The 26,741-nt window shown below is 49.8% G+C and overlaps 1 protein-coding gene across 4 annotated transcripts; it reads right to left on the bottom strand.

Moving 5' to 3' along the window:
- Positions 1 to 1,504: 1,504 nt before the first annotated feature.
- Positions 1,505 to 26,644, bottom strand: GANAB (glucosidase II alpha subunit). 4 transcript variants are annotated; one of them, XM_063728393.1, is made up of 25 exons: positions 26,489 to 26,597; positions 19,810 to 19,914; positions 19,549 to 19,657; positions 19,173 to 19,300; positions 11,464 to 11,643; positions 10,953 to 11,018; positions 10,088 to 10,157; positions 9,827 to 9,914; positions 9,648 to 9,744; positions 9,209 to 9,389; positions 7,671 to 7,824; positions 7,235 to 7,470; positions 7,013 to 7,139; positions 6,831 to 6,910; positions 6,448 to 6,591; positions 6,219 to 6,315; positions 5,825 to 5,926; positions 5,401 to 5,644; positions 3,954 to 4,018; positions 3,713 to 3,789; positions 3,526 to 3,600; positions 3,237 to 3,350; positions 3,001 to 3,113; positions 2,731 to 2,831; positions 1,505 to 2,595 (listed from the first exon to the last, which is right to left on the bottom strand). In XM_063728393.1, exons 1-25 carry the CDS (start codon positions 26,524 to 26,526, stop codon positions 2,486 to 2,488), a joined length of 2,901 nt encoding a protein of 966 aa, XP_063584463.1. In that variant the 5' UTR covers positions 26,527 to 26,597; the 3' UTR covers positions 1,505 to 2,485. The 4 variants fall into 4 exon arrangements, with proteins under 4 accessions (XP_063584463.1, XP_054380198.1, XP_063584464.1 ...); XM_054524223.2 differs by having other exon boundaries at positions 9,827 to 9,910; positions 10,084 to 10,157; positions 26,489 to 26,596; XM_063728394.1 differs by lacking the exon at positions 10,953 to 11,018 and having other exon boundaries at positions 26,489 to 26,644.
- Between the last annotated feature and the right edge of the window lie 97 nt (positions 26,645 to 26,741).

The raw sequence follows: 26,741 nt of genomic DNA, 5'->3' as shown, positions 1-26,741 counted from the left end.
CAGAGCTTGCCGAGAGCCGAGATCACGCCACTGCACTCCACCCTGGGCAACTGAGGGAGATTCCATCTCAAAAACAAAACAAAAGTGTTGTTAGCTACAAGCAGAAGCCTTTAGGTTGGGCACAGTGGCTGATGCCTGTCATCCCAGAACTTTAGGAGCCTGGGAGGTCAAGGCTGCAATGAGCCAGGATCATGCCACAGCACTCCCAGCACTCCAGCCTGAGCAACAGAGCAAAACTATGTCTCCTCAACCCCCCACATCCCCCAAAAGTTTAGTTTGAGAAACAGCTATCTGACCTTATGGCTATTTCTATCCAAGAGGGAATCCATTGGCTCTGATCACCACTTACTAACTAGGCCTACTAAAATGTGATGATCTTGCTCGGCTCTTCTATGAAAATATCTAGCAACCCAAGGAAGACTTGCACTTGCTCATTTTGCTGAATCAAGGATGCTCATGCTGGCCGGGCACAGTGGCTCATCCATGTAATCCCAGCACCTTGGAAGGCCGAGGCAGTTGGATCACTTGAGGCCAAGAGGTCGAGACCAGCCTGGCCAACATGGTGAAACCCATCTCTACTAAAGATACAAAAATCAGCCAGACGTGGTGGCAGGTGCCTGTAGTCCTAGCTACTTGGGAGGCTGAGGCAAGAGAATCGCTTGAACCTGGGAGGCAGAGGTTGCAGTGAGCTGAGATCATGCCACTGCACTCCAGCCTGGGCAACAGTGAGACTCCATCTCAAAAAAAAAAAAAACCCAAAAAGGATGCTTATGCTGAAGCCAAATGAAAATGTAAGGCCCATGGCCAGGCACGGTGGCTCATGCCTGTAATCCCAGCACTTTGGGAGGCCAAGGCGGGCAGATCACCTGAGGTCAGGAGTTCAAGATCAGCCTGGCTAACATGGCGAAACCCCATCTCTACTAAAAATACAAAAATTAAGCTGGCCATGGTGGCAGGTGCCTGTAATCCCAGCTATTAAGGAAGCTGAGGTGGGAGAAGTGCCTGAACCCAGGACAGGAGGCGGAGGTTGCAACGAGCCAGGATCACACACTGTACTCCAGCCTGGCGACACAGCGAGACTCTGTCTCAAAAAAAAAAAAAAAAAAAAGAAAAAAGAAAAAAAAGATGCAGGGCGCAGTGGCTCACTCCTGTAATTCCAGCACTTTGGGAGGCCGAGGCAGGTGGATCACCTGAGGTCAGGAGTTCCAGACCAGCCTGGCCAACATGGTGAAACCCCATCTCTAATAAAAATACAAAAATTAGCTGGGCATGGTGGCACATGCCTATAGTCCCAGTGACTCAGGAGGCTGAGGCACGAGAACTGCTTGAACCCGGGAGGCAGAGGTTGCAGTGAGCCCAGATCACGCCATTGCATTCCAGCCTGGGCAACAGAGTGAGACTCAGTCTCAAAAAAGAAAAAAAAAAAGGAAAGAAAATGTAAGGTCTCTAGGCTTCTAGGGTCTGTGGCTCAGGCTAGAACTAGAATCCAGACTACCACCAGTTATTTATGGTTTATCCCTTTATTGTTTCTCCTTTGATCAAAACATGTCACAGCTGGGAACCAGAGGAAGTAAAAAAAATACCCACAAATATTCCCCCCGAATCCCCATTAGTCCTCCCCCAACCCCCCACCCAGGGCTTCCAGCCAACCCCGAGCACACATGATCATCTCCCCCCAACCCTCAGGCTTATCCTAGCAATAAATACAGGTGACCATGATTCACTAAAACCACAACTGATTTCTCCATCTTAAATGCCCCTCAAAGGGGACAAGAAGGGGGCAAAAGAAGTTTAATGCCCATCCCCTAAGAGGTATGGAAACGTCTTTCTGCCAAGGGACAGAGGAGGTAGAACTGCCCCTCTCAGAACTGCAGCAGCTCTACAAGGAATCGGGGAGAGGAAAAGGATAGAATGAGAGGGAAAAGGATGTTCTTTAGCAACCTCACTCCTTTTATCCATTCATCCCGTCCCAGGTAAGTGGTGGTCCCAGTGTATCGGTGGGGCATAAAAAGGGGAGTAAAGCCTGGAGGAAGAAATGAAAGGAGGGAGAGCAATCTGGTGGGAGGGAAGGGGAAAAGGAGCCCTAACTCATTGCCCTCATCTTCTTCCAAGAAATGGCATCAACATACAAGAGGCATGAACGGATGGAGTCTGGGGGAGTTCAGGGCTCCTAAATAAGGGAAAGAGAAGGGGTAACAAGGGCCCTGTGGTTTCCTGGTGTTCTTAAGTGAATGTGCTCCAGTTAGAGCAACAGGATGTTGGGGGAATGAAGGGAAAGAGTTGGTATCAACGGAGTGGGAGAGGTGAGATCACAAGAGGAATTTGGAGCCCAGGGTCAGCCCTCTCATCCTGCCCAAATGTTGGCAGAATCTGGGTCTTAGACTAGCATAAGTGAAGTCTCGGGAGGGCCGAACTCCAAGGCAGAAGAATATCTCTCAGCACTACTGCTCCCCTTCCCTCCCCCTAACCCAGAACATCCCTTGGGTTATCGCAGGTGAATACTCCAATCAGATGCCACATTGACGCCAGGCTTGCGCAGGACCAACACAGAAGTCTCAGGGTCATGCTGGAAGGACAGGCGGCTTTCTGGAGATCCTGGAGGAGGAATAAGAGTGCCATAGTCATACCAATGGGCTATAGCATAACAACGTTCCTACAGGCAAGGGCATCCCTCAACCTGCCCCAGCTTCCCCTCCTTCCCCCATCCTAGGGGCCAGATTGGTCACTCACCTTTTGTCTGGAGTACCACAGCTGCTGGCTTTCCAGCCCCTATTATCACCACCCGCTCAATCCAGATTGGTGTCTCAAAGTGTCCTGCAGGGTCTGCTGAGCTGGAGATGGCAAAAGCAGATGTCCATCACGGGGAAAAATAACAGAACAGAAGGAAGGAGGAGACTCAAAGCAAGGTCAGGATGTGAGAAAAGAGCACAGTGAACTGGGAGCCCCCACAAGGATCAGGCCCCAGCAAAGGCAGCCAAGGAAGAGTGGGTGACCCATTACCTGGAGACAAGGGTGTTGCCAGAGAATGAGAATCGACGCAGCAGGAACTCTTGGCGAGTCTGATAGTTGAACGTGTGCCCATCATCCAGAAAGAGCTCTCCTTGAGCTGTACCCTGAGCAAGAAGTGGGATAGGGGAGCGCCTGAGCCCAAGAGGGAGTGAGGGGCACAACCCCAGGGAACTGAGTCCTAGGAAGGCAGGCAAATGGCTGAGGAGACTCGCTGCCTGTGCACTTACCTGAGGGCTAAGTGCAACAAAGAGAGTGATGGGGTCATCCTTCATACATTCTGAAGACCGCCGCACTCGCATCCATCGAGGCACGACTGTCCCTCCACGCTGGAACACAGGAATCTAGGGCAAGAGCAATGCCAGGATGAAGTTGCCCCCTTGTCCAACCTTGGGCCCCACAGCATGTTTTGCTTACTCATGTATGCCCATGTCGGTACTGGACCCTAAGGCACACATTCTCTCCCCTTCTGGAAATTTACAGGGAGATGGAACTGGCAGCCACACTAGGCTTACTCACACTGCTTAGAGTTACAGGCAGGTATAGGGTCTGGGGACCATGATGCTTCTGGTAGCTTTGAATGTCATACCACACCTGTGAGTGACAAAAGACGTAAGATACCGGCTCACTCAGTGCACAGGGGTCCCATCCTGTTTGCCTCCTTTGGCTTCACCATCTTTCCCCACCATGCCCTTCCTTAACTCACCTCCCCTTGGCCAGGCAGATAGACCTGGACACCATGGGCTCCAGGGTCTGATACAGGGTGAACCAGCAACGCATCCCCTAAAATATGCCAGAATCAACTCTGAATAGGGGGATTAGTTCCCAGAACAGGGAACACCAAAGTGCCTGCCCTGTGCACCACCAGCTTCACTAGTCCCTCCCCGGGCATCCGCAGTGCTGCTTGGCCCAATGCCAACCCACCACCAACTGTCCTCATTCCTCACCAAGCAAGTACTGATCATCTATATTGAAGGTAGTCACATCCTGAGGATACTGCACCCACAGGGGCCTAGGAAGGAAGAAAGACAATAAAGGAAAACTTTTCAATTTTGGCACAAGTCAGAGATGCTCCTCCAGGAACTGGCAATAAGAAAAGAACAGCACAGGCCGGGTGTGGTGGCTCACGCCTGTAATCCCAACACTTTGGGAGGCTGAGGCGGGTGGATCACCTGAGGTCAGGAGTTCGAGACCAGCCTGACCAACATGGTGAAACCCCGTCTCTACTAAAAATACAAAAATTAGCCAGGCATGGTGGCAGGCACCTGTAATCCCAGCTACTCAGGAGGCTGAGGCTGGAGAATCACTTGAACCCAGGAGGCGGAGTGCATTCAGTGAGCCAAGATCACACCATCGCACTCCAGACTGGGGGACGAGAGTGAGACTTTGTCTCAAAAAAAAAGAAAAGAAAAGAACAGCACAGGGGTTTAGACCCAGGAGTTTGCAGACAGTCTGGTTGGGGTTCAGGTCTCAGTTATACAATCCAGTCTTAGTCATTTAACCTCCTAAGCCATCTGCCTGCTTCTTCTCTGCCCCCTACTGAAACCATGCTGCACAGCAGCCTGCCAGTAGCCTCCTTGCATGTTTCACTGCCCTGGCTTACAACCCTGGCTTGCAAGGCCCTCCAGGAGCAGATCACACTTTCTTCTTAATCTCATCTCCTAGCTCTCCTTCTGCTTTTTTACCTAAGACATACTGAGTTTTTTTCTATTCCTAGTACATAACAAACTAATTTCTCCTTTAGAATTTTTGTACTTCCAATTCCCTCTGCTTGGAAGATTCTTCCTACATAACATGGTCTGTCCCATTCATTCAGGCCTCATCTCACATAGCCTTCTTCTCAAAAAGTTTTTCATTTTTTTGAGACGGAGTCTCCTTCTGTCACCCAGGCTGGAGTGCAGTAGAGCAGTCTCGGCTCACTGCAACCTCTACGTCCTGGGTTCAAGTGATTCTCGTGCCTCGGCCTCCCGAGTAGCTGGGATTACAGGCACCATGACGCCCAGCTAATTTTTGTATTTTTAGTAGAGACGGGGTTTCGCCATATTGGCCAGGCTGGTCTCAAACTCCTGACCTCAGGTGATCTGCCCACCTCGGCCTCCCAAAGTGCTGGGATTACAGGTGTGAGCCACTGTGCCCAGCCTCAAAAAGGGTTTTTATGACCACCTAATCCCATTACCGTTTTATTTTTCTGAAAGAGCTTATGACTGCTGTCAATTTTCTTCAAATGTTTACTATTATTCATCTCCATTAAGCTCCCCTTCACTCTTGACCTTAATGATTTTCCATCCTTTACAAGGCTGTGGTGAGTGAAGAAACAGACCCAGAGATGAAGCCCAGTCCCTAATACCCCCAGCCACCTCAGCCCACTCTTCACAGCCCAAGTGAATGCCTCACCTCATGACAGGAATGCCTTCCCGATGGGCCTGATATAAGAGGGTGTACCAGAAGGGCAGCAAAGAATATCGCTGGCCCAAGGCATCTCGGATTATATCATTGTGCTGAGATGGTAACAGCCATGGCTCTCGTCGCCCAGTGTCCAAGTGGGCATGTGCCCGGAAGAATGGCTGGTAAGCACCCATCTGGTACCAGCGCACAAGCAGCTCTGGCTCTGGGTTTTTGAAGAAGCCACCCACATCCGCTGGCAGAGAGAGGAAGCAGGTTGGAAAAGAGGGTGAAAGAGAGATAGATACTGCTTGAGAAACTTCCCAAGGCCCTAACTTGGACTCTCAACTCTCTTTGCTCACAACACCTTGGTCCTGTGCCCTCTACTTTGCCCCTTTCCCACCAAACCAAGACCCCAAATTCCTCCCTGTCTTACCCCCACAGAAGGAAAGTCCCACCAGCCCCAAGCTGAGACACATAGGAATAGAGATCTTCAAATGGTCCCACTCGGCAGTGTTGTCCCCTGTCCACACGGCTCCTGAGGAAAACAAGAAGTGGGGCACTTGCACATGGTAAAGGGGTTCAGCTTTTTACATGGCTGACCTCCCACATCTGCTCTGGGTCCCCAGAACCCTGCTGAAGATGCAGTTCACAAGAACATTTGAACAAGGAGTGGACCTCCCACGCCCTGACTTCCTTCAAAGCGCATAGCTGAGAGGAAGCAGATGCAGTGTGCGGCTCCCATTCCTCAGAGAGGCAGGTCCAGGTCCATGGCTCCTGAGATCTGGCCTTCACACCCTTCTGCCACAGCTCCATTCTCTAAACCTTACCAAAGCGCTGGGAGCCAGCGAAGAAGGCCCTGGCCAGGACAAAGGGGCGTTCCATGCCCCCAGAGCGCTGTCTCAGCCCATCAGCAGTCGCCATGTGCTGGGTGAGGAGAGAAGAAAAGAGGGGTAGTGAGGAGCAAAAGCCAGCTGTCATCTGGTGCAAGTCCCCTAGGCCCTCAGTCTCTAGGCTGTTTTCCCTCTTTCCACCAACTCTCCTCTCTCAGCCCCTTACCACATAAAGGCCATAGATGTTATGCACATCCCGGTGCTCCCAGCCCCCATAATGCTGGGCATCCTTGAGCATGGTGACCTCAGGACCATTGAACACAGATGGTTCGTTCATGTCATTCCAGACAAAGAGGTTGGGAGCTGAGCCCTGGGAATGTGGGCAGAAAATGGGGACAGAAGGACAGAGGGGAGGAAGAAGACAAACAGTGTCAGAGAAGAGAGCTCCTAGAAATCTAAAAAGATGCATTTTTCAGGGCCCTCCCCGGATCATCAAGGCCCCCTGATATGTTGCAGGCAATCAACCATAGAAGGGTTGGCAAGTGGAGAGAGATTCAGGGAGGCAGGTGGGACAGACAGACGCAGGTCATGGGGAGAGGCCTTCCCTACCTCATAATTGTCATAGCTGAACATGTTAGCCCACCAGGCCCTCATCGTGGGATTAGTGAAGTCAGGGTAACCAGCTGAGCCTGGGAGAAGTTAAGGGTGGCTCTCAATCCCCTAAGGGGCAAAAGAGCCACCATTCTACCTCCCTGACTAATCACCTCTCCCTCAATTCTGGGTCTGCCTACCTGGCCAGCACCAGCCCTCATAGTCAGAGCCATCCCGGGTTTTAACATACAGCCCCAGGTTCCGCAGCTCCTCGTGAACTCGGTAGCCGGAGTCCACCTTGATGTGGGGGTCTACGATGGCCACCAGCTGGGGGCAAGGAACAGGGGTGCTCAGGTCTCTTTAAGGCTAAACTATGCTTCAGCCCTACCCTGAGAAGACCAAGCGTGACTGCAACCCCTTACCTTCCGCCTTTTAGAAGCCAAGCGCTCAAGCATGGTGCGGGGCTGAGGGAAGCGACTGGGGTCCCAGGTGAAATACCGCTTGCCATCAGCATGTTCAATGTCCAGCCAGATGACATCACAGGGCAGGTTGTGATCATCGAAGCCCTGATCCACTTCCAGCACATCAGCCTCGTCCCGGTAGTTCCAACGGCTCTGGTGGTAGCCGAGGGAGAAGAGTGGGGGCAACGCCTGGGTTCCTGCAGGTTCATCGAGAGATGGGGGTCACAACAAGGATCAGGCCCAACACCCAGAAACTGAGGGAGGCTTGTGAACTAGAGGCAGGCTGAGAGGTACAGACCTAGAAAACAAGCTGGGGCACAGGATCTCTGAAAACATAGAATCACCCCTGACAAGAAAGGAGCAGAAGAATGAGGCTGTCAGGGAAAAAACCACGTACCTGTGAGACTAGCATATTGCCGGAAAACATCAGAGATGGAGGGCCCAAGCAGCAGGAAGACATCAATGATGCCAGTCTCTGACATCCAGCGAACATCTGTCTGTGGGGTCTCCCCAGAGCCCTGCAGGTAGTCCATCATCTTCCCAAACAGGGTCTGTACAGGGGACAACAGAGGGGTCAGACACCTCCTGCCCTCCCATTTTCCAACCCCAAGACAAAAAGCAGCAATTTTCTCCCAGAGTCCACACAGAGCTGGCTCTTCTAAGTTGCTTTCGGTAAGACTAAATGGGGCCTCCTCAGCGAGGCTTTCCTGGACCACACTATCTAAAGCAGTACAGCCCCCACCCCTACCCCACCAGTTTGGGGTGGTTAAGTGCTAACAAAGACTCTTTCATGTCTTTGTTAGCACTTAATCACTCCAAACTCATCTTGCATTCCTTTTTTTTTTTTTAAGACAGAGTCTCACTCTTTTGCCAGGCTGGAGTGCAATGGTGTGATCTTAGCTCACTGCAATCTCCACCTCCCCAGTTCAAGCAATTCTCCTGCCTCAGCCTCCCGAGTAGCTGAGATTAGAGGCGCACACCACCACACCCAACTAATTTTTGTATTTTTAGTAGAAACAGGGTTTCACCATGTTGGCCAGGATGGTCTCGATCTCTTGACCTTGTGATCTATCCACCTCGCCCTCCCAAAGTGCTCGGATTACAGGTGGGAGCCACTGAGCCCGGCATCATCTTGCTTATTATTTGTATTTTTCAAACGTTTTTATAGAGATGGGGTCTCGCGATGTTGCCCAGGCTGGTCTCGAACTCCTGGCCTCAAACGATCCTCTTGCCTCAGCCTCCCCAAGTGCTGGGATTACAGAAGTAAGCCATCATGCCCGGCCCCATCTTGCCTCCTTTGTTATGTGTTTAAAATGTGTCTTCCTCCCTGTGAGTCAGAACCTTTGTTTTTTTTTTTTCTGAGACAGAGTCTCACTCTGTCACCCAGGCTGGAGTGCAGTGGTGAAATCTTCACTCACCGCAACCTCCGCCTACCAGATTCGTGCAATTATCCTGCCTTAGCCTCCCGAATAGCTGGGATTCCACAGGAGTCCGCCGCCACACCCGGCTAATTTTTGTTTTTCTAGTAGAGATGAGGTTTCGCCATGTTGGCCAGGCTGGTCTCCAACTTCTGACCTCAGGTGATCCGCCCACCTCAGCCTCCCAAAGTGCTGGGATTACAGGCATGAGCCACCACACCCAGCCCAGAACCTTTTCAACTTCAGTTAACACTATATCCCCAGCACCCAGAAGAGTACCTAGCACATAACACACTGATAATAAGTGCATTCCATCAGTCCAGAATAGGCAATACCTTCCCTAAGAATGTGAGTGAGCGTGTCACCTGGGAGTGATTAGGGAACTCAAATGCTGCCCACCAGGCCCACGGCCCCTTCTCTCACTCAGTCCCCAAATAGCTAATACCCCTAGTATACCTATTTGTCTCAAGGCCTGGAAGCTTCACTCCCTCCTTTTTCCCCGTGCCTGTGCTCTCACCTTCCCAGCAGTATTGGAAGATATATCAACCCAGGTCTCTGCAGCATTGAGCCAGAAGATGCCCAAGTCGCGATGAGGGTTGTGTGCCAGGAGCACAGGCACAGACCCATACAAGGCCATGGGATTGTACAGCTCATACTGGAACACATCCAAATTGTAGAGGCGATATGGCTCCCCACCCCTGCAGGCAAACAGACAGACTTGGGCTGCTAACTGGCCCCAGGCTACGTCATATGCTAACTCCACTCCACAGACACAGGTGAGAGATAAGCAATGGCTCCTCTTGTCCTTTCTCAAAAATTTTCTATCACCAAAGGTGATTCTGGACACAAGAAGCGACCCATGCTTGTCTGGAGTATCCAATATGCACACCCATCTCCCTAAAGGCCTGACTCCTTCCTGCCCACCTCCATCTTCCTGATGTCACCATAGGACTCACTCAGTGACCTTCAGCCTCAGATTGTCTGCATGCTCAGGGATCCCATAGACATGCTCCATGCCTGGCAGAGAGAAGTCCAAACCCACAGACATGGGGCCTGGAAGAAAAACAAACAAGCTTCAGAGCTTCTGCTTGCAAAGGAGCCCTGCACCCCAGCCCAAGGAACCCGAGCCCCTCACCATACGGCTTGCTGTCAGAGTGAGTTTTGAATGTCTCCTCCCAGGCTCCTGGCTCATCTTTCTCTGCCTTCCCCTGAGTCTCCTCTGGCTGTTAAGAAGAAAAGAGGACCAGTCTCCAATCATACCAGTTCTCTCCTTCCCTGCTCCCATCAACTAAATCCCATCCCTGATGGTGAGACTAAGTTCAAGTTTCTCATGGGCCTATCCCCTCCACCCTCCCAGCCAGCCCTATCCTCCAACCACCCACCCGCTCCAACTTGCCTTGTCGCCATCCCCAGGTGTTTCCTCAGGCTGGGCCCCATCGCCCTCAGCTGGGTCTTTTGATCCTTGCCTGGAAGGTAGGAGAGCTGTCTGCTCCAATCCAGAGGGGGCAGGGACGAGGGGCTAGTGGAAGGAGGGGTTAGGGAATAGAGAGCCAAGGGTCCAAAGGAACGAAGGCATTGGAGGAAGGGACTAAATGTTAAAGCTTGGAGAGGGAACCCACAATGAGCAGCTAAGTTTGCAAAGGATGGGGAGAGAAATGAGAAAGGAAAATGAGGAGTAAGTGCCACCAGGGGGCACAGGCCTGAACACCAGCCTCTGTCAACATCCCAGAAGAGAAAGGCAGGATGATTCAGGGGCCTGGGTTATGAATGCCAATCCTGGCTCTGTTGCCTCTACTGAGAGATTCTGGCCCCAAGTGCCCTCCCTGGGCCTCAGCCTCCTGGCCTGACAGAATGGCTTTGCAAAGGCATGTGGGTCATACTATACCAAGCCTCTACAGACATACATAGGGACTTCAAGAGGTTCTGCCAAAAAATGCTTTCAAGGGCAAGTAGCTCTGCCCAGAACCTCAGGTGCCCCTCAGCTGAGAGTCAGGAACCCCAGCAATAGGCAGCATCTCTCCATCCCCTGGCAAAGCAATAAGCTCCCTACATTCCTGAAGGACCTGACTTTCAGTGTTTCACCTTCCTTCTTCTGGGGGCTCCCAGCCAGGGTAACAGGTAACGGGACCAGACATCACACGGCAGGGGAAAGTGGGGTGAGTGAAAGGCTGGAAGGGTCTGGGGCACCTCCCCCTGAAGGCTAGAGTGAGGAATGGGTAAGGGCAGAGGAACAGATACAGTACCGGTGGCCACGGATTTACCTAGAGAAAAGGTTCTTGATCTTATCCCATATGCTACCAAGCGTGAGACTAACCTTATCCGAGAAACTGGGGCAGGAGGAGATGGGTAGGGAAGGGGAAAAAGAGGCACAAAACCAACACAAAAACAGAAACATAAAAGTGAGTTTCAGTCGACAAACTTCCAGAGGTGGGGGGAAAAAGAAACCAAAATAAATAAATAAATAAAAAGGAAGAAAATAAATCTGGGAAATGTGATGATGTGAGAAGGGGAAAAAGGAGACACAGACCCAGGTAGGCCTCCCAGAGATGCCCAGGGTACAGCTCAGGGACAAAAGTGACTGCCTGCTGGTCTGCACAGGAAATGGAAAAAACCGCACCCGGGTCTGGTTCCTACCCTCCCTGACAGAGAGCTTCTCCCAGCCCCCAGGCCCTACCTGGCTGTCCCACCACCGTCTCCTCCCAGTGCCAGACCTCACAACACCCCTACGCTCTTTCACACTAGGTTCCCTGCAGTCCCAACCCCTGTACTCACGAGACCCTAGGGGCCCTCTGGTGCTCAAACTCCAAGAGTCCTCGGGCATTGACACTAAGCAGAAGACTTCGGTCCTCTAGTAGGTCAAGGCGGAATGGCTGTGCTGTCAAGATGATCTTGTAGGGTCCCTCAGCCATGGTTAACTCCACACTGTTGTCATCACGACCAGAGACAGAAAGCCTGGGAAACATATCAAAAGAAATATAAGGAAGTACAAAGGGCCAAGAGGAGTAATGACACTTTAGAAGACGGGGAAATCTACCTGTTAAGAGAAATAGGCAGTGTGGTAACAGAGCAGGGATAGACAAGCTAATCAACAGAACCAAATAAAGGGCCCAGAAACAGACCCAAGCATATTTATTACTTTTTTTTTTTTTTTTGAGACGGAGTTTCGCTCTTGTTGCCCAGGCTGGAGTGCAATGGCGCAATCTCAGCTCACCGCAACCTCCGTCTCCTAGGTTCAAGCAATTCTCCTGCCTCAGCCTCCCAAGTAGCTGGGATTACAGGCATGCACCACCATACCCAGCTAATTTTATATTTTTAGTAGAGACAGGGTTTCTCCATGTTGAGGCTGGTCTCGAACTTCTGACCTCAGGTGATCCACCCGCCTCGGCCTCCCAAAGTGCTGGGATTACAGGCGTGAGCCATTGTGCCTGGCCACTTACTACTTTTTTAAATGTACTAAATACTAAGAGGTGGCATAGCAGATGAGAGAGGAAAGGAGAACTATTCAAAAATGGAAGTGAAAAAACATTTTCCATATAGAAAAAAAATGATTTTCCAAATATGAAGAAAAATGATGTACTTCTTTTTTTTTTTTTTTTTTTTGAGATGGACTCTCGCTCTGTTGCCCAGGCTGGATGGAGCACAGTGGCACAACCTTGGCTCACTGCAACCTCCACCTTCCAGGTTCAAGTGATTCTCCTGACTCAGCCTCCCAAGTAACTTGAGATTACAGGCAGGTGCCACCACACCCGGCTAATTTTTTTTTTGTATTTTTAGGAGAGATGATTTTTCGCTATGTTGGCCAGGCTAATCTCAAACTCCTGACCTCAAGTGATCCACTTGCCTCGGCCTCCCAAAGTGCTGGGATTACAGGCAAGAGCTACCACGCCCAATCCCTTGATATCATATATCTATCTAATACCAGATACAAGTATCAACTGCAGAAAGATTATGACTTAAAAAATTTTTTTTTCTTAAGATAGTCTCACTCTATCACCCAGACTGGAGTGCAGTGGCACAATCTCGGCTCATTGCTACCTCTGCCTCCCAGGTTCAAGTGATTCTTGTGCATGAGGCACCCAAGTAGCTGGAATTACAGGCGCCCACCACCACGACCGGCTAAGTTTTGTATTTTCAGTAGAGACACAGTTTCACCATGTTGACCAGGCTGGTCTTGAACTCCTGACCTCAAGTGATCTGTCCACCTCAGCCTCTCGAAGTGCTGGGATTGCAGGCGTGAGCCATCACACCCAGCCTGCTTAAAATTTAAAAGTAAAAGCTTTGGGATGGGCTCGGTGGCTCACGATTGTAATCCCAGCACTTTGGGAGGCCGAGGCAGGTGGATCGCTTGAGCCCTGGTGTTCAAGACCAGACTGGGCAACATGGCGAAAACCCATCTCTACCAAAAATACAAAAATTAGCCAGTCTCATAACCCGATCTCAAAATAAGTAAATAAATGAAAGCAAAAGTGTTAGAAGAAAATTAAAAAATATATTTTTGGCCAGGCATGGTGGCTCATTCCTGTAATCTCAGCACTTTCGGAGGCCGAGGCAGGTGGATCATGAGGTCAGGAGTTCGAGACCAGCCTGGTCAACATAGTGAAACCCTGTCTCTACTAAAAATACAAAAAGTAGCCGGGTATAGTGGCGCACGTCTGTAGTCCCAGCTACTCGGGCATAGTGGCATGCACCTGCAGTCCCAGCTACTCGGGCATAGTGGCACACGCCTGTAGTCCCAGCTACTCAGGCATAATGGCGCACGCCTGTAGTCCCAGCTACTCGGGCATAGTGGCACACGCCTGTAGTCCCAGCTACTCAGGCATAATGGCGCACGCCTGTAGTCCCAGCTACTCGGGAGGCTGACGCTGAAGAAAGAATCGCTTCAACACAGGAGGCGGAGGTTGTGGTAAGCCAAGATTGCACTACTGCACTCAGCCTGAGCAACAGAGCAAGACTCTGTCTCAAAATATATATACATATTTTTTTTTTCTGACCTTAAGGTAGAGAAAGACTAAACACAACAAAGGCTAACAACAGAAGGTAAAAGACTGATACATCTAAAAACATTAAAATTAGGAATTTTTGTTTATCAAAAGTACCCTTAGGATCATCAAGAAGAAGGAAAAGTCTAAGAAATTTTATCAGTCTAGAGGGGCCTAAGGAAACATGACAACTAAATGTAACAGCGTATCCTGGATGAAATCCTGGAACAGAAAAAGAACACACACAAAAACTGAAGAAACCTCAAGTATGAACTTTAGTAACTAATGTATCACTACCAATTCACTAGGGATCACAAATGAGCCACAGTCATATTAATAATAGGGAAGGCCGGCCGGGCGTGGTGGCTCAAGCCTGTAATCCCAGCACTTTGGTGTTGCGGGAAGTCAGGGACCCCAAATAGAGAGACCGGCTGAAACCATGGCAGAAGAACCTGGATTACGAAGATTTTATGGACATTTATTAGTTCCCCAAATTAATACTTTCGTAATTTCTTATGCCTGTCTTTACTGCAATCTCTAAACATAAATTGTAAAGATTTCATGGACACTTATCACTTCCCCAATCAATACCCTTGTGATTTCCTATGCCTGTCTTTACTTTAATCTCTTAATCCTGTCAGCCGAGAAGGATGTATATAGTCTCAGGACCCTGTAATAATTGCATTAACTACACAAATTGTACAGCATGTGTGTTTGAGCAATATGAAATGTGGGCACTCTGAAAAAAGAACAGGATAACAGCAGTTGTTCAGGGAATAAGAGAGAGAACCTTAAACTCTCACCGCCAGTGAGCTGGGCAGAACAAAGCCATATTTCTCTTCTTTCAAAAGCAAATGGGAGAAATATCGCTGAATTCTTTTTCTCAGCATGGAACATCCCTGAGAAAGAAAATGCTCACCTAGGGGCAGGTCTCTGAACTGGCCCCCCTGGGGCGTACCTGTCTCTTATGGTCGAGATTGCAGAGGTGAAATAAACTCCAGTCTCCCATAGCGCTCCCAGGCTTATTAGGAAGAGGAAATTCCCACCTAATAAATTTTGGTCAGACCGGTTGATCTCAAAACCCTGTCTCCTGATAAGATGTTATCAATGACAATGGTGCCCAAAACTGCTTTAGCAATTTTAATTTCGTTTCGGTCCTGTGATCTTGCCCTGCCTCCACTTGCCTTGTGATATTCTATTACCCTGTTAAGTACTTGATGTCTGTCACCCACACCTGTTTGCACACTCCCTCCTCTTTTGAAAATCCCTAATAAAAACTTGCTGGTTTTTGTGGCTTGTAGGGCATCACGGATCCTATCAACGTGTGACGTCTCCCCCGGACGCCCAGCTTTAAAATTTCTCTCTTTTGTACTCTGTCCCTTTATTTCTCAAGCCAGCCGACGCTTAGGAAAATAGAAAAGAACCTACGTGATTATCGGGGCAGGCCCCCCGATACTTTGGGAGGCTGAGACGGGTGGATCACGAGGTCAGGAGATCGAGACCATCCTGGCTAACATAGTGAAACCCCGTCTCTACTAAAAATACAAAAAAATTAGCCACACGTAGTGGCAGGCACCTGTAGTCCCAGCTACTCAGGTGGCTGAGGCAGAAGAATGGCGTGAACCTGGGAGGCGGAGCTTGCAGTGGGCCAAGATCGCGCCACTGCACTCCAGCCTGGGCGACAGAGCAAGACTCCGTCTCAAAAAATATATAAAAATAAAAAAATAAAAATAAAATAATAATAATAATAGGGAAGGCAGGGCGCGGTGGCCCATACCTGTAATCCCAACACTTTGGTAGGCCGAGGTGGGCGAATCACGAGGTCAGGAGTTCAAGACCAGCCTGGCCAACATGGTGAAACCCCACCTCTACTAAGAATACAAAATTAGCCAGGCGTGGTGGCACACACCTGTAGTCCCAGCTACTCAGGAGGCTGAGGCAGGAGAATTGTCTGAACCCAGTAGGCGGAGGCTGCAGTGAGCCGAAATCGTGCCACGGCACTACAGCCCGGGCAACAGAGTGAGACTCCATCTTAAAAAAAAAAGAAAAAAAAAAAAAACAGGAAATACTGGGTGCAGATAAGCACAAACTCTCATCCTTGCATCTTTCCTATAAATCTAAAACAAACTAAAACTAGCTGGGCGCAGTGGCTCATGCCTGTAATCCCAGCACTTTGGAAGGCCAAGGTGGGTGGATTACGAGGTCAGGAGTTCGACACCATCCTGGCCTATATGGTGAAACCCCATCTCTACTAAAATTACAAAAGTTAGCTGGGAATGGTGGTGCGCGCCTGTAATCCCAACTACTGGGGCAGCTGAGCCAGGAGAATGGCTTGAACCCAGGAGGCGGAGGTTGCAGCGAGCCAAGATCGTGCCACCGCATTCCAGCCTGGGTAACAGAGCAAGACTCCGTTTCAAAAAGACAAGAAAACTGCATTTTTTTTTTTTTTTTTTTGAAAGAGACAGGGTCTCACTTTGTTGCCCAGGCTAGCCTCAAACTCTTGAGCTGAAGAGATCCTCCTGCCTCAGCCCCCTGAGTAGGTCAGGCTACAGGCATGTGCCACCATGTGCAGCAAAAGTATGTGTGTGTGGTTTTTTGTTTTTTCAGACAGGGTCTGGGTCTGTTGCCCAGGCTGGAGTACAGTGACAAGGTCTTGGCTCACTACAACCTCCGCCTCCCAGGCTCAAGCAATCCTCCCTCCTCAGCCTTCTGAGTAGCTGGTACCACAGGCACATGCCACCACACCTGACTAATTTTTGTATTTTTAGGAAAGACAGGCTTTTGCAAAGTTGCCCAGGCTGGTCTCAAGCTCCTGGGCTCAAGCAATCTGCCCACCTCGGACTCCCAAAGTGCTGGGATCACAGGCATGAGCCACTGTGCCCTGCGCCCTTGTGTTTTCTTTTAAGACACCTTGGCCAGCACGATGGTTCACACCTGCGATCCCAGCACTTTGGGAGGCTGAGGCAGGCAGATAACCTGAGGTCAGGAGTTTGAGACCAGCCTGGCTAACACTGTGAAACCCTGTTTCTACTAAAAATAGAAAAATTAGCCAGGCTTGGTGGCACGCGCCTGTAATCCCAGCTACTCAGGAGGCTGAGGCAAGAGAATCACTTGAACCCGGGAGGTGGAGGTTGCAGTGAGCCGAGATCCGAGATCACGCCAGTACACTCCAGCCTGGGTAACAGATCGAGACTCTGTCTCAAAATAAAATTTTAAAAAAGTAAATAAAAGAAACTAGGAAAGACAACCAAGCCAAGACCACCATGAGATGTCATTTTATACACAAACCATTGACAAAACTTAAGTCCAACAGTTTCAAGTGTTGGAAAGGATGGAGATCAATGAGGCCTTTTTTTGTTTTTTTTTTGAGGCTGAGTCGCCCTCTGTAACCCAGGCTGGAGTGCAACGGCGTGATCTCAGCTCACTGCAACCTCCGCCTCCCAGGTCCTGGTTCAAGCAATTCTCCTGCCTCAGCCTCCCAAGTAGCTGGGATTACAGGCACGCGCCACCATGCTCAGCTAATTTTTGTATTTTTTCTTTTTTTTGAGATGGAGTCTCACTCTGTCGCCCAGGCTGGAATGCAGTGGTGTGATCTCGGCTCACTGCAAGCTCCGCCTCCTGGGTTCATGCCATTCTCCTGCCTCAGCCTCCCGAATAGTTGGGACTAAAGGCGCCTGCCACCATGCCCAGATAATTTTTTTGTATTTTTAGTAGAGATGGGGTTTCACCGTGTTCACCAGGATGGTCTCGATCTCCTGACCTTGTGATCCGCCCGCTTCGGCCTCCCAAAGTGCTGGGATTAAGGCGTGAGCCACCGTGCCCGGCCTAATTTTTGTATTTTTAATAGAGATGGGGTTTCACCATGTTGGCCAGACTAGTCTTGAACTCCTGACCTCATGATCGACCCACCTCAGCCTCCCAAAGTGCTGGGATTACAGGCATGAGCCACCGCATCCAGCTTCAATGAGGCCTTCTTATAAATCATTGGTGGAAGTGTAAATTGGTAAACCACTTTGGCTTTATCTTGGGAAGTTGATCATCTCCATATTCTACAATCCTGCAATTCCTCTCCTAGTTATACACCAAAGAAACTCCTGAGCAAGGATAACAGGAGACATGTACAAGAAGGTTCACAGCAACACTTTGGATAGCAAAACACTGGAAACAACCCCAAGGCTTATCAACCTAGAAATGGATTCATCAGTTGGGGTATATTCATACAACATAATAATATGCAGCAGTAAAAATGAATGAACTAGAGCTATATGAAACGGAATTAAATAAAGTTATGTGAAAAACAGAAACCCAGCCGGGCGCGGTGGCTCACGCCTGTAATCCCAGCACTTTGGAAGGCTGAGGCGGGCGGATCACAAGGTCAGGAGATCGAGACCATCCTGGTTAACGCAGATCGCGCCACTGTACTCCAGTCTGGGCGACAGTGAGACTCCATCTCAAAAAAAAAAAAAAGAAAACAGAAAAACGGAAACCCCAGAAGACCACATGCACTAAGATACTTCCTCTGTAAAGCTCAAAAACAAAAAATATATATAATTTATTGCTTAGGCACACAGACATATGTGTGCATATATATACTCACATAATACAACTGTAAGAACAAAAAAAAGGCAAAGGAATGATAAACTTCAGAATAACGACCACCTACGTCTGGAGCAGCCAAGGGGTACAGGACAGTGAGACACAGCTGGGCTGAGTGGAAAGTTTATAAGGTGGAGTATTTGAGACGGAGTCTCACTCTGTCGCCTAGGCTGTAGTGCAGTGACACAATCTCGGCTCACTGCAACCTCTGCCTCCTGGGTTCAAGCAACTGTCCTGCCTCAGCCTCTTGAGTAGCTGGCATTACAGGTGCGCACCACCACACATGGCTAATTTTTGTATTTTTAGTAGAGATGGGGTTTCACCATGTTGGCCAAGCTGGTCTCCAACTCCTAACCTCGTGATCTGCCCACCTCGACCTCCCAAAGTGCTGGGATTACAGGCGTGAGCCACCATGCCCGGCCACTATGTTATTTTCTAAATTATGTATTTAAGAGAAAGTCATGGATGGATGCATGGAACACTGAGGACAGGGTATCATGACACAAGAATCTGAGTAATCCTATTCTGAATATCTAAGGAAAAGGAAAGGAGGAAGAAAGGAAGGAAGGAAGGAAGCAAACAAGCAAGCAGGTAGACATTGTATTCCTGGAGGACTAGATCTGTAAATGAACAAGGCCTTGTTTATTTCTACTTATATAACCAGCATCCAGCCCAGGCCTGTCAGGGAGGAAAAAGCAATACTTGTTTGCTGAATGAATGAATGAGAATAAAGGGATAAAGAGAAGTGAAACAGAAGAAGAGGTGGGGAAAGGTTGAGGAGCATGGCAAGGTGTTATGCTAGTTAACTACTACCTTATTTTGGGAAAGAATGTCAGCAACCAAAAAAAGGTTCATCAGGAAGGAGAAAGGGGCCACAGAAATGGATGTTTCTCAGGAAAAATTTACCGGGCTACTGGCGGATCAGCCACCAAAACATCTGGCACACGGTATCGGGGTCGCCGAGCCTCCAGCTCATCAATCCTGAACCGAGTCATGTTCTTTTGAAGCCCCTGAAGCTCTAGCACCAGCAACACCTGCGGGGACAGAGGTTTGGATCTGGAGAAAGGAAATGGGATACACCATGGAATGCTCTTTGAACCCATTCTCTCCTAAGGGGTTTCTTCCTTTGAGCCCTTTGCCTAAAGGCCAAGATCACATTTCTTCATAAAGTAAAAGTCCAAAGATTAGGCTGGGACAAGATGTTGACCACAATCTCCCCCTTTCCAAATTACCCCACAGCCATTGCCCCATCCCCACCAGACTCTTCCTTGTCTCTCCTGACCTTGGTGACCTCATGGATCAGATGGACCGTGAGGGAATCAGGACCAAGCTGTAGAGAGTCCAGCAAGGCTCGGTATGGAGAGAGGCCTGGCCGTATGCTTCTCTGTCGCCTGCCAAGTGAAGGGTTGGGAAGTAAGGTAAAGGGCCACCTGCAATGTCCCTAGGTCCCTCTATCACCTGTAGTGTCCTTAGGCACTCCATCTGCCACAGACACCTCCCACATTACCCTACATTCCATCCCTCTCTCCCAGAAATATCATACTTGCAGAAAGAACTCTCTTCACAGGTCTTAAAGTTGCTTCTATCCACAGCAAGGGTAATCCCCAGGCAGACCCCTAAAAAAGCCAGTATCAAAGATGCCCAAGACCTGTGGAGAAAACGACAAAGACGGAGCAATCAGCATGGGGGTTAGAAGGGGCCCCCTTCAAAAGGAAAAGCTTCTTCCTGTCATAACACTAGACGATAGTTGAGGAAAGAAGGGAGAAAGATGTAGTCATGTCAAATACAAAAGAAGGCAGAGTAGACACAGGTTAAGGATCAGGCCTGAGAAGTTGGCTCACTCACACCTTCCCTTTGAAAGGCAGAGTAGGCTGGGCGCGGTGGCTCACGCCTGTAATCCCAGCACTTTGGGAGGCTGCGGCGGGTGGATCACAAGGTCAGGAGATCGAGACCATCCTGGCTAACACGGTGACACCCCGTCTCTACTAAAAATATAAAAAATTGGCCGGGCGTGGTGGCGGGTGCCTGTAGTCCCAGCTACTTGGGAGGCTGGAGCTGGAGAATGGAGTGAACCCAGGAGGCGGAGCATGCAAGCTTGCAGTGAGTCGAGATCACGCCACTGCACTCCAGCCTGGGTGACAGAGTGAGACTCCGCTTCCAGAAAAAAAAAAAAAAGGGCCGGGCACGGTAGCTCATGCCTGTAATCCCAGCACTTTGGGAGACCGAGGCCGGCAGAGATTACGAGGTCAGGAGTTCGAGACCATCCTAACACGGTGAAACCCTGTCTCTACTAAAAATACAAAACATTAGCCAGGCGTGGTGGTGGGTGCCTGTAGTCCCAGCTACTCGGGAGGCTGAGGCAGGAGAATGGCGTGAACCTGGGAGGCGGAGCTTGCAGTGAGCTGAGATCGCTCCACTGCACTTCAGCCTGGGCGACAAAGCAAGACTCCGTCTCAAAAAAAAAAAAAAAACAAAAGAAAGGCAGAGTAGACAGAGGATCTTTCACCTTCAGAGGCCCTGGTGTTGACTCTGGTGACATCAGCCTCTCAGAGGAAAGGAGCAGTAACAGCCACTCTCAGAGGAAATGGTAGTACCATATGCATGGAACAGACAAACAAAGCAAGCCACACCCTTCTATTGGCAAGGCATTGGGTGGATGCAAAGTTAAAGAGCTAAAGATGAGGGCCAGGCGCGGTGGCTCATGTCACGTCTGTAATCCCACCACTTTGGGAGGCTGAGGCGGGTGGATCACTTGAGGTCAGGAGTTCAAGACCAGCCTGGCCAACATGATGAAACCCCATCTCTACTTAAAATACAAAAATTAGCTGGGCATGGCATTGAGCATCTGTAGTCACAGCTACTCGGGAGGCTGAGGCATGAGAATCGCTTGAACCCGGGAGGCAGAGGTTGCAGTGAGCCAAGATTGTGCCACTGCATTCCAGCCTCGGTGATGAAGCAAAGCTCTATCTCAGAAAGAAAAAAAAAAAAAATGTACCCTCAGCTAGCCTGCTGGTTACAGTTCCTAGGGTCCTAACATCCCTAGCACCCTAGGCAGCCTGTTTCTCTGATTTCCACTCCTGTATCTTCAAAATACCACCATCACTACCCAAAGCTGAAAAAAAATAACAATAGCTAAAATGTTCTGAGCTCTAATGCACCCCTAGGGGCCTGGGTAATCACTTTATATTACTAGTTTTTAATTCTGCCTGCAGTTTTTGTTTTTTGCTTTTTTTGAGACAGTCTCACTCTATCACCCAGGCTAGAGTGCCGTGGCACGATCTCAGCTCCCTGTAACCTCCGCCTCCCAGGTTCAAGCAATTCCCGTGCCTCAACCTCCTGAGTAACTAAATTACAGGAGCACGCCACCATGCCCAGCTAATTTTTGTATTTTTAGTAGAGAGAGGGTTTCACCATGTTGGCCAGGCTGGTCTTGAATTCCTGACCTCAAGTGATCCACCTGCCTTGCCCTCCCAAGTAGCTGGGACTACAGGTGCTCGCCACAGCACCCAGCTAATTTTTTTTAAAGTTTTTTTTTTTTTTTTTCCTGGCCAGGCGCAGTGGCTCACACCTGTAATCCCAGCACTCTGGGAGGCCAGGGTGGGTGGATCACAAGGTCAGGAGTTCGAGACCAGCCTGGCCAAGAGATCAGCCTGGCCAATATGGTGAAACCCCATCTCTACTAAAAATACAAAAATTAGCCAGGCGTGGTGGCAGGGGCCTGTAATCCCAGCTATTTGGGAGGCTGAGGCAGGAGAACTGCTTGAACCAAGAGGTGGAGGTTACAAGTGAGCAGATCACGCCATTGCACTCCAGCCTGGGCAATAGAGCATGACTCTGACTCAAAAAAAATAAAAATTTTTTTTGGTAGCAACAGGGCCTCACTTTGTTGTCCAGGCTGGTCTTAAACTCCTGGGCTCAAGCAGTCTTCCCATCTTGGCCTCCCAAAGTGTTGGGATTATCGTATGAGCCACTGTGCCCAGCCTGCCTGCAGTTTTTAACAGTATCAGTGACCTGGTCTCACTTCTAAAGATTTTAACCTAATCAGAGAGGAGCCTGGGCATCAGACTTTTTGTTTTTTTTTTTTTGAGATGGAGTCTTGCTCTGTCACCCAGGTTGGAGTGCAGTGACATGATCTCAGCTCACTGCAACCTCTGCCTCCTGGGTTCAAGTGATTCTCCAGCCTCAGCCTCCCGAGTAGCTGGGATTACAGGTGCCCACCACCATGACCGGCTAATTTTTTTTATTTTTAGTAGAGACGGGGTTTCACCATGTTGGCCAGGCTCGTATCGAACTCCTGACCTGGATCCACCCGCCTCAGTCTCCCACAGTGCTGGGATTACAGGCGTTGAGTCATCGCGCCCCGCTGGCTGAAGTTTTTTTAAAGTTCCCTAAACAACTCTAATGAGCAACCTGGGTTCACAACCACTTCTTTACATGCATACTTCTTTTCTCTTTCTTCCATTGTTTTCTTGGTGAATATAGGGTTGGGGTTTATTTCCAGATGGGAAAATTAAAGCATAAAAGGTTGAATAGTTCACCCAAGATTAAATAGCTGGTAAGGGATGAAACGAACTGAACCCAGTTGTGCTTGACTCTGGGGCCCATGTGCTTTACCATGATGCACAATACAGCACACTAATCACTAGCAGGATGAAATGGGCCTGTCTCACTGAGGACCATCATCCCAAGGTTATCACGAATTGTCAATTTCCCAATGTGCTATGAAATAACAGATAAGAGACTAATAGGCTTATTTAAATAAGTTAGTTTGAAGAATATATTCATCCAGGATTCATCCTTAGGATTCTGAGTAAATCCTAAACAGAGATTCTCAAATTTTAATGTCTGTTAAGAATCGGCCAGGCACGGTGGCTCACACCTATAATCTTGGCACTTTGGGAGGCCCAGGAGGGCAGATCACGAGATCAGGAGTTTGAGACCAGCCTGGCCAACATGGCGAAACTCCATCTCTACCAAAAATACAAAAATTAGGCCGGGTGTGGTGGCTCACACCTGTAATCCCAGCACTTTGTGAGGCTGAGGCGGGTGGATCACCTGAGGTCAGGAGTTTGAGACCAGCCTGGCCAACATGATGAAACCCCACCTCTACTAAAAATAAAAAAAAATAAAAAAATAAAAAATTAACAGGGCATGGTGGCACACCCCTGCAGTCCCAGCTACTCAGGAGGCTGAGGCAGGAGAATTGCTTGAACCCGGGAGGCAGAGGTTGCAGTGAGCCAAGGTTGTGCCACTGCATTCCAGCCTGGGCGACACGAGACACCACCTCGAAAAAAATATATATATACAATAATTAAACAGGCGTAGTGGCACATGCCTATAATCCCAGCTGCTGGGGAGGCTGAGGAACGAGAACGGTTTGAGCCTGGGAGTCAGAGGTTGCAGTGAGCCGAGATCGCACCACTGCACTCTAGCCTGGGTGACAAAGTGTGACTCTGTCTCAAACACAAGAAAAAAAAGTTGCCCAGGCTTGTCTTGAACTTCTAGGCTAAAGAAATCTTTCCACCTTGGCCTTCCAAAATGCTGGAATTACAGGCGTGAGCCACTGTACCCACCCTGGACACCGCATTTTATTTTTAATTTTTTTTGAAACTGAGTTTCGCTCTTGTTGCCCATGCTGGAGTGCAATGGCACGATCTCGGCTCACCGCAACCTCTGCCTCGCGGGTTCAAGCGATTCTCCTGCCTCTGCCTCCCAAGTAGTTGGGATTACAGGTGCATGCCACCACATTTGGCTAATTTTGTATTTTTAGTAGAGACGAGGTTTCTCTGTGTTGGTCAGGCTGGTCTCGAACTCCCAACCTCAGGTGATCCGCCAGCCTCGGCCTCCCAAAGTGCTGGGATTACAGGTGTGAGCCATCGTGCCCAGCTGACACCACATTTTAAACATGCTCTCCCAGTGACACTGATATTGGCAGAATAGGAGCATACTGTGAGAAAGTTTCAAAATGGGGGTGGGAGGGTTCTTCTAAGCAATAAAGTTTTACAACCAGCCAGGCACGGTGGCTCACGTCTATAATTCTAGCACTTTGGGAGGTCAAAAAGGGAAGATCCGGTGACATAGCAAAATCTCGTCTCTACTTAAAAAAAAAAAAGAGTAGCGAGGCATGGTGGCAGGTGCCTGTAGTCCCAGCTAATCAGGAGGCTGAAGCCGGAGGACAGCCTGAACCCAGGAGTTTGAGGCTGAATGAGCTACGATTGCATCACTGCTCTCCGGCCTGGGCCACAGCACAAGACTCTGTCTCAAAAAAATAAATTAATTAAGACTGGTCAATGTGGTCTCTACTAAAAATACAAAAATTAGCTGGGCGCGGTGCCACACGTCTGTAATCCCAGGACTCGGGAGGATGAGGCAGGATAATCACTTGAACTCGGGAGGTGGAAGCTGGAGTAAGCCGAGATTGCACCCCTGCACTCCATCCTAGGCAACAGAGCAAGACCCTGTCTCAATAAGTAAACAAACAAATAAATAAATAAACAAAATTCGACAACCTATAATAAGGTAACTAAAGACAGGGTCTATTATACACATTGTATCTAGTTATCTAGCATTAGCTTCAGCATCTGCTTGAAAGCTAAAAGAAAATGACCAGAAATGAGATCACAGAGTGTACTGTGATCTCATCACAGGACTCTCCTCCAGCTCCAGAGGAATGTACGAAACAACCGTTCCACAGCAGGCCAGACAGAAAAATGAAGAAAACACTAGGCACTGTGGTTTAATAGGCCAAGCAGAATAAATGCTACCACAAAACTCTATAGCAAGGCATGCGGCACAGGTCCTGCAGTGAGTGACCTGAGTGACTGAAACAGGCACTCTTGGCCACTGACCCACCTCCGCCTGTCAAAAGCAGCAGTAAATAGAAGTACAGTGAGTTGAGGCCGAGCGCGGTGGTTCACGCCTGTAATCCCAGCACTTTGGGAGGCCGAGGCGGGCGGATCACGAGGTCAGGAGATCGAGATCATCCTGGCCAACATAGTGAAACCCCGTCTCTACTAAAAATACAAAAAAATAGCCAGGCGTGGTGGCGGGTACCTGTAGTCCCAGCTACTCAGGAGGCTGAGGCAGAATGGCGTGAACCCAAGAGGCGGAGCTTGCAGTGAGCCGAGATCACACCACTGCACTCTAGCCTGGGCAACAGAGCGAGACTCTGTCTCAAAAAAAAAAAAAAAAAAAAAAAAAGACAAGACATACAGTGAGTTAAATACCCTCTGGGGCCCTATTTGCACAGTCTGTAAAATTGGTTCGGAAAGATGCCAATGGAGATAGGATTCCTAAAGCATCTTTCAGATATGACCTGTTGGAGGGCCCTGAGGAATTCAGGGATGCCTTGACCACCTCAAGAGAGGTATTCATAGGCCAAAGTCAGGAATAAGCTGCAGGGCAAGTTGCACCCATTTATTGTTTCAGATCACAGGCTCCCAGGGAACTGAGTTTATGATCCACGCTTTCTTCACCGCTTCGGAGAGTACACGCCTACCCCACCCCAACATATCCGTTAGGTCCTAGTCAACATTTGTGGCACTGGTGATATGTTTCGAATCTTTTTTTTTTCCCCCAGTAATATAAACCCGAGAGCGTGGACCAAGCCATTCGATTACACGTTGTGTTTGAGCAACACCATCCACGCCGTGAGCTTACTAGACCCTGGGCCGTGCCCAGCGACCGTGGACACTGAACTAAGCCAGAGCTGGTGCTCACGTGAAGACAAGGGCAGAGGAGGATTCGGAGCTCTAGGGAGTAGAGCCAGAAGAGTAGTACAGGCTTAACTGCCGGCCGGGTGCTTCCAGCTCAGCCGAGGAGCCGCAGGGCCGCAGGGCCGCAGGCTGCAGTCCCGGAGGCCAGGCCGCATCTTTTCCCCCGCCCCGACGACCCCGCGCACTGCAGGAAGGGAGCGGCGACGTTGACCGCCGCAAGCAGCCAAAGGAGGGCGGCGGCTGAGAGCGGCCAAGACCAAGAAAAACGCACAGCTGCGGCTTTACTAAGCCGCCGGGCGGGAGCCCGGAGCCCCAGAGGAAAGGCCCCAGCGTCGCTCGGATCTACCACGGGGAGACCGGAGGCGTCTGAGGCCGCCTCCAGAGGAACACAGGTTCCTCACGAGGCCGGAGGTGGCAGAGTGTCAAGAGACACACAGGAAGGACTGGAATGGGACTTGGGGGATCTAGGGGCGTCCCGGGCGCGCCCCCAGATTCCGGGCTCCTCACCGCCTCCTACGCGCCGCCACTGCCGCTACCGCCGCCATCTTGTGCCGAGTTTGCTCCTTGACCCCAAACCTCCCGCCCCACCGCGCGCGCTCAGCCACGTATCCTAGTTCCCGCCCCTTCCGGCCTCATGATTGGTTCGGCCTGAGCGCCGCCGGGCAGCTGTCTCATTGGTAGAGTGCGCACTCCAAATAATCCAGGGGGCGGGGCTTCAGGCCAGGGGCGGGAACGTCCAGAGCCAGGCGCTGTCAGACTT

Source organism: Pongo abelii, chromosome 9 (assembly GCF_028885655.2).
Source record: "Pongo abelii isolate AG06213 chromosome 9, NHGRI_mPonAbe1-v2.0_pri, whole genome shotgun sequence".
Classification (NCBI taxonomy): Eukaryota; Metazoa; Chordata; class Mammalia; order Primates; family Hominidae; genus Pongo; species Pongo abelii.
Note: the sequence above shows the minus strand (reverse complement) of the source record. Positions and strands in the feature narration are given on the sequence as shown.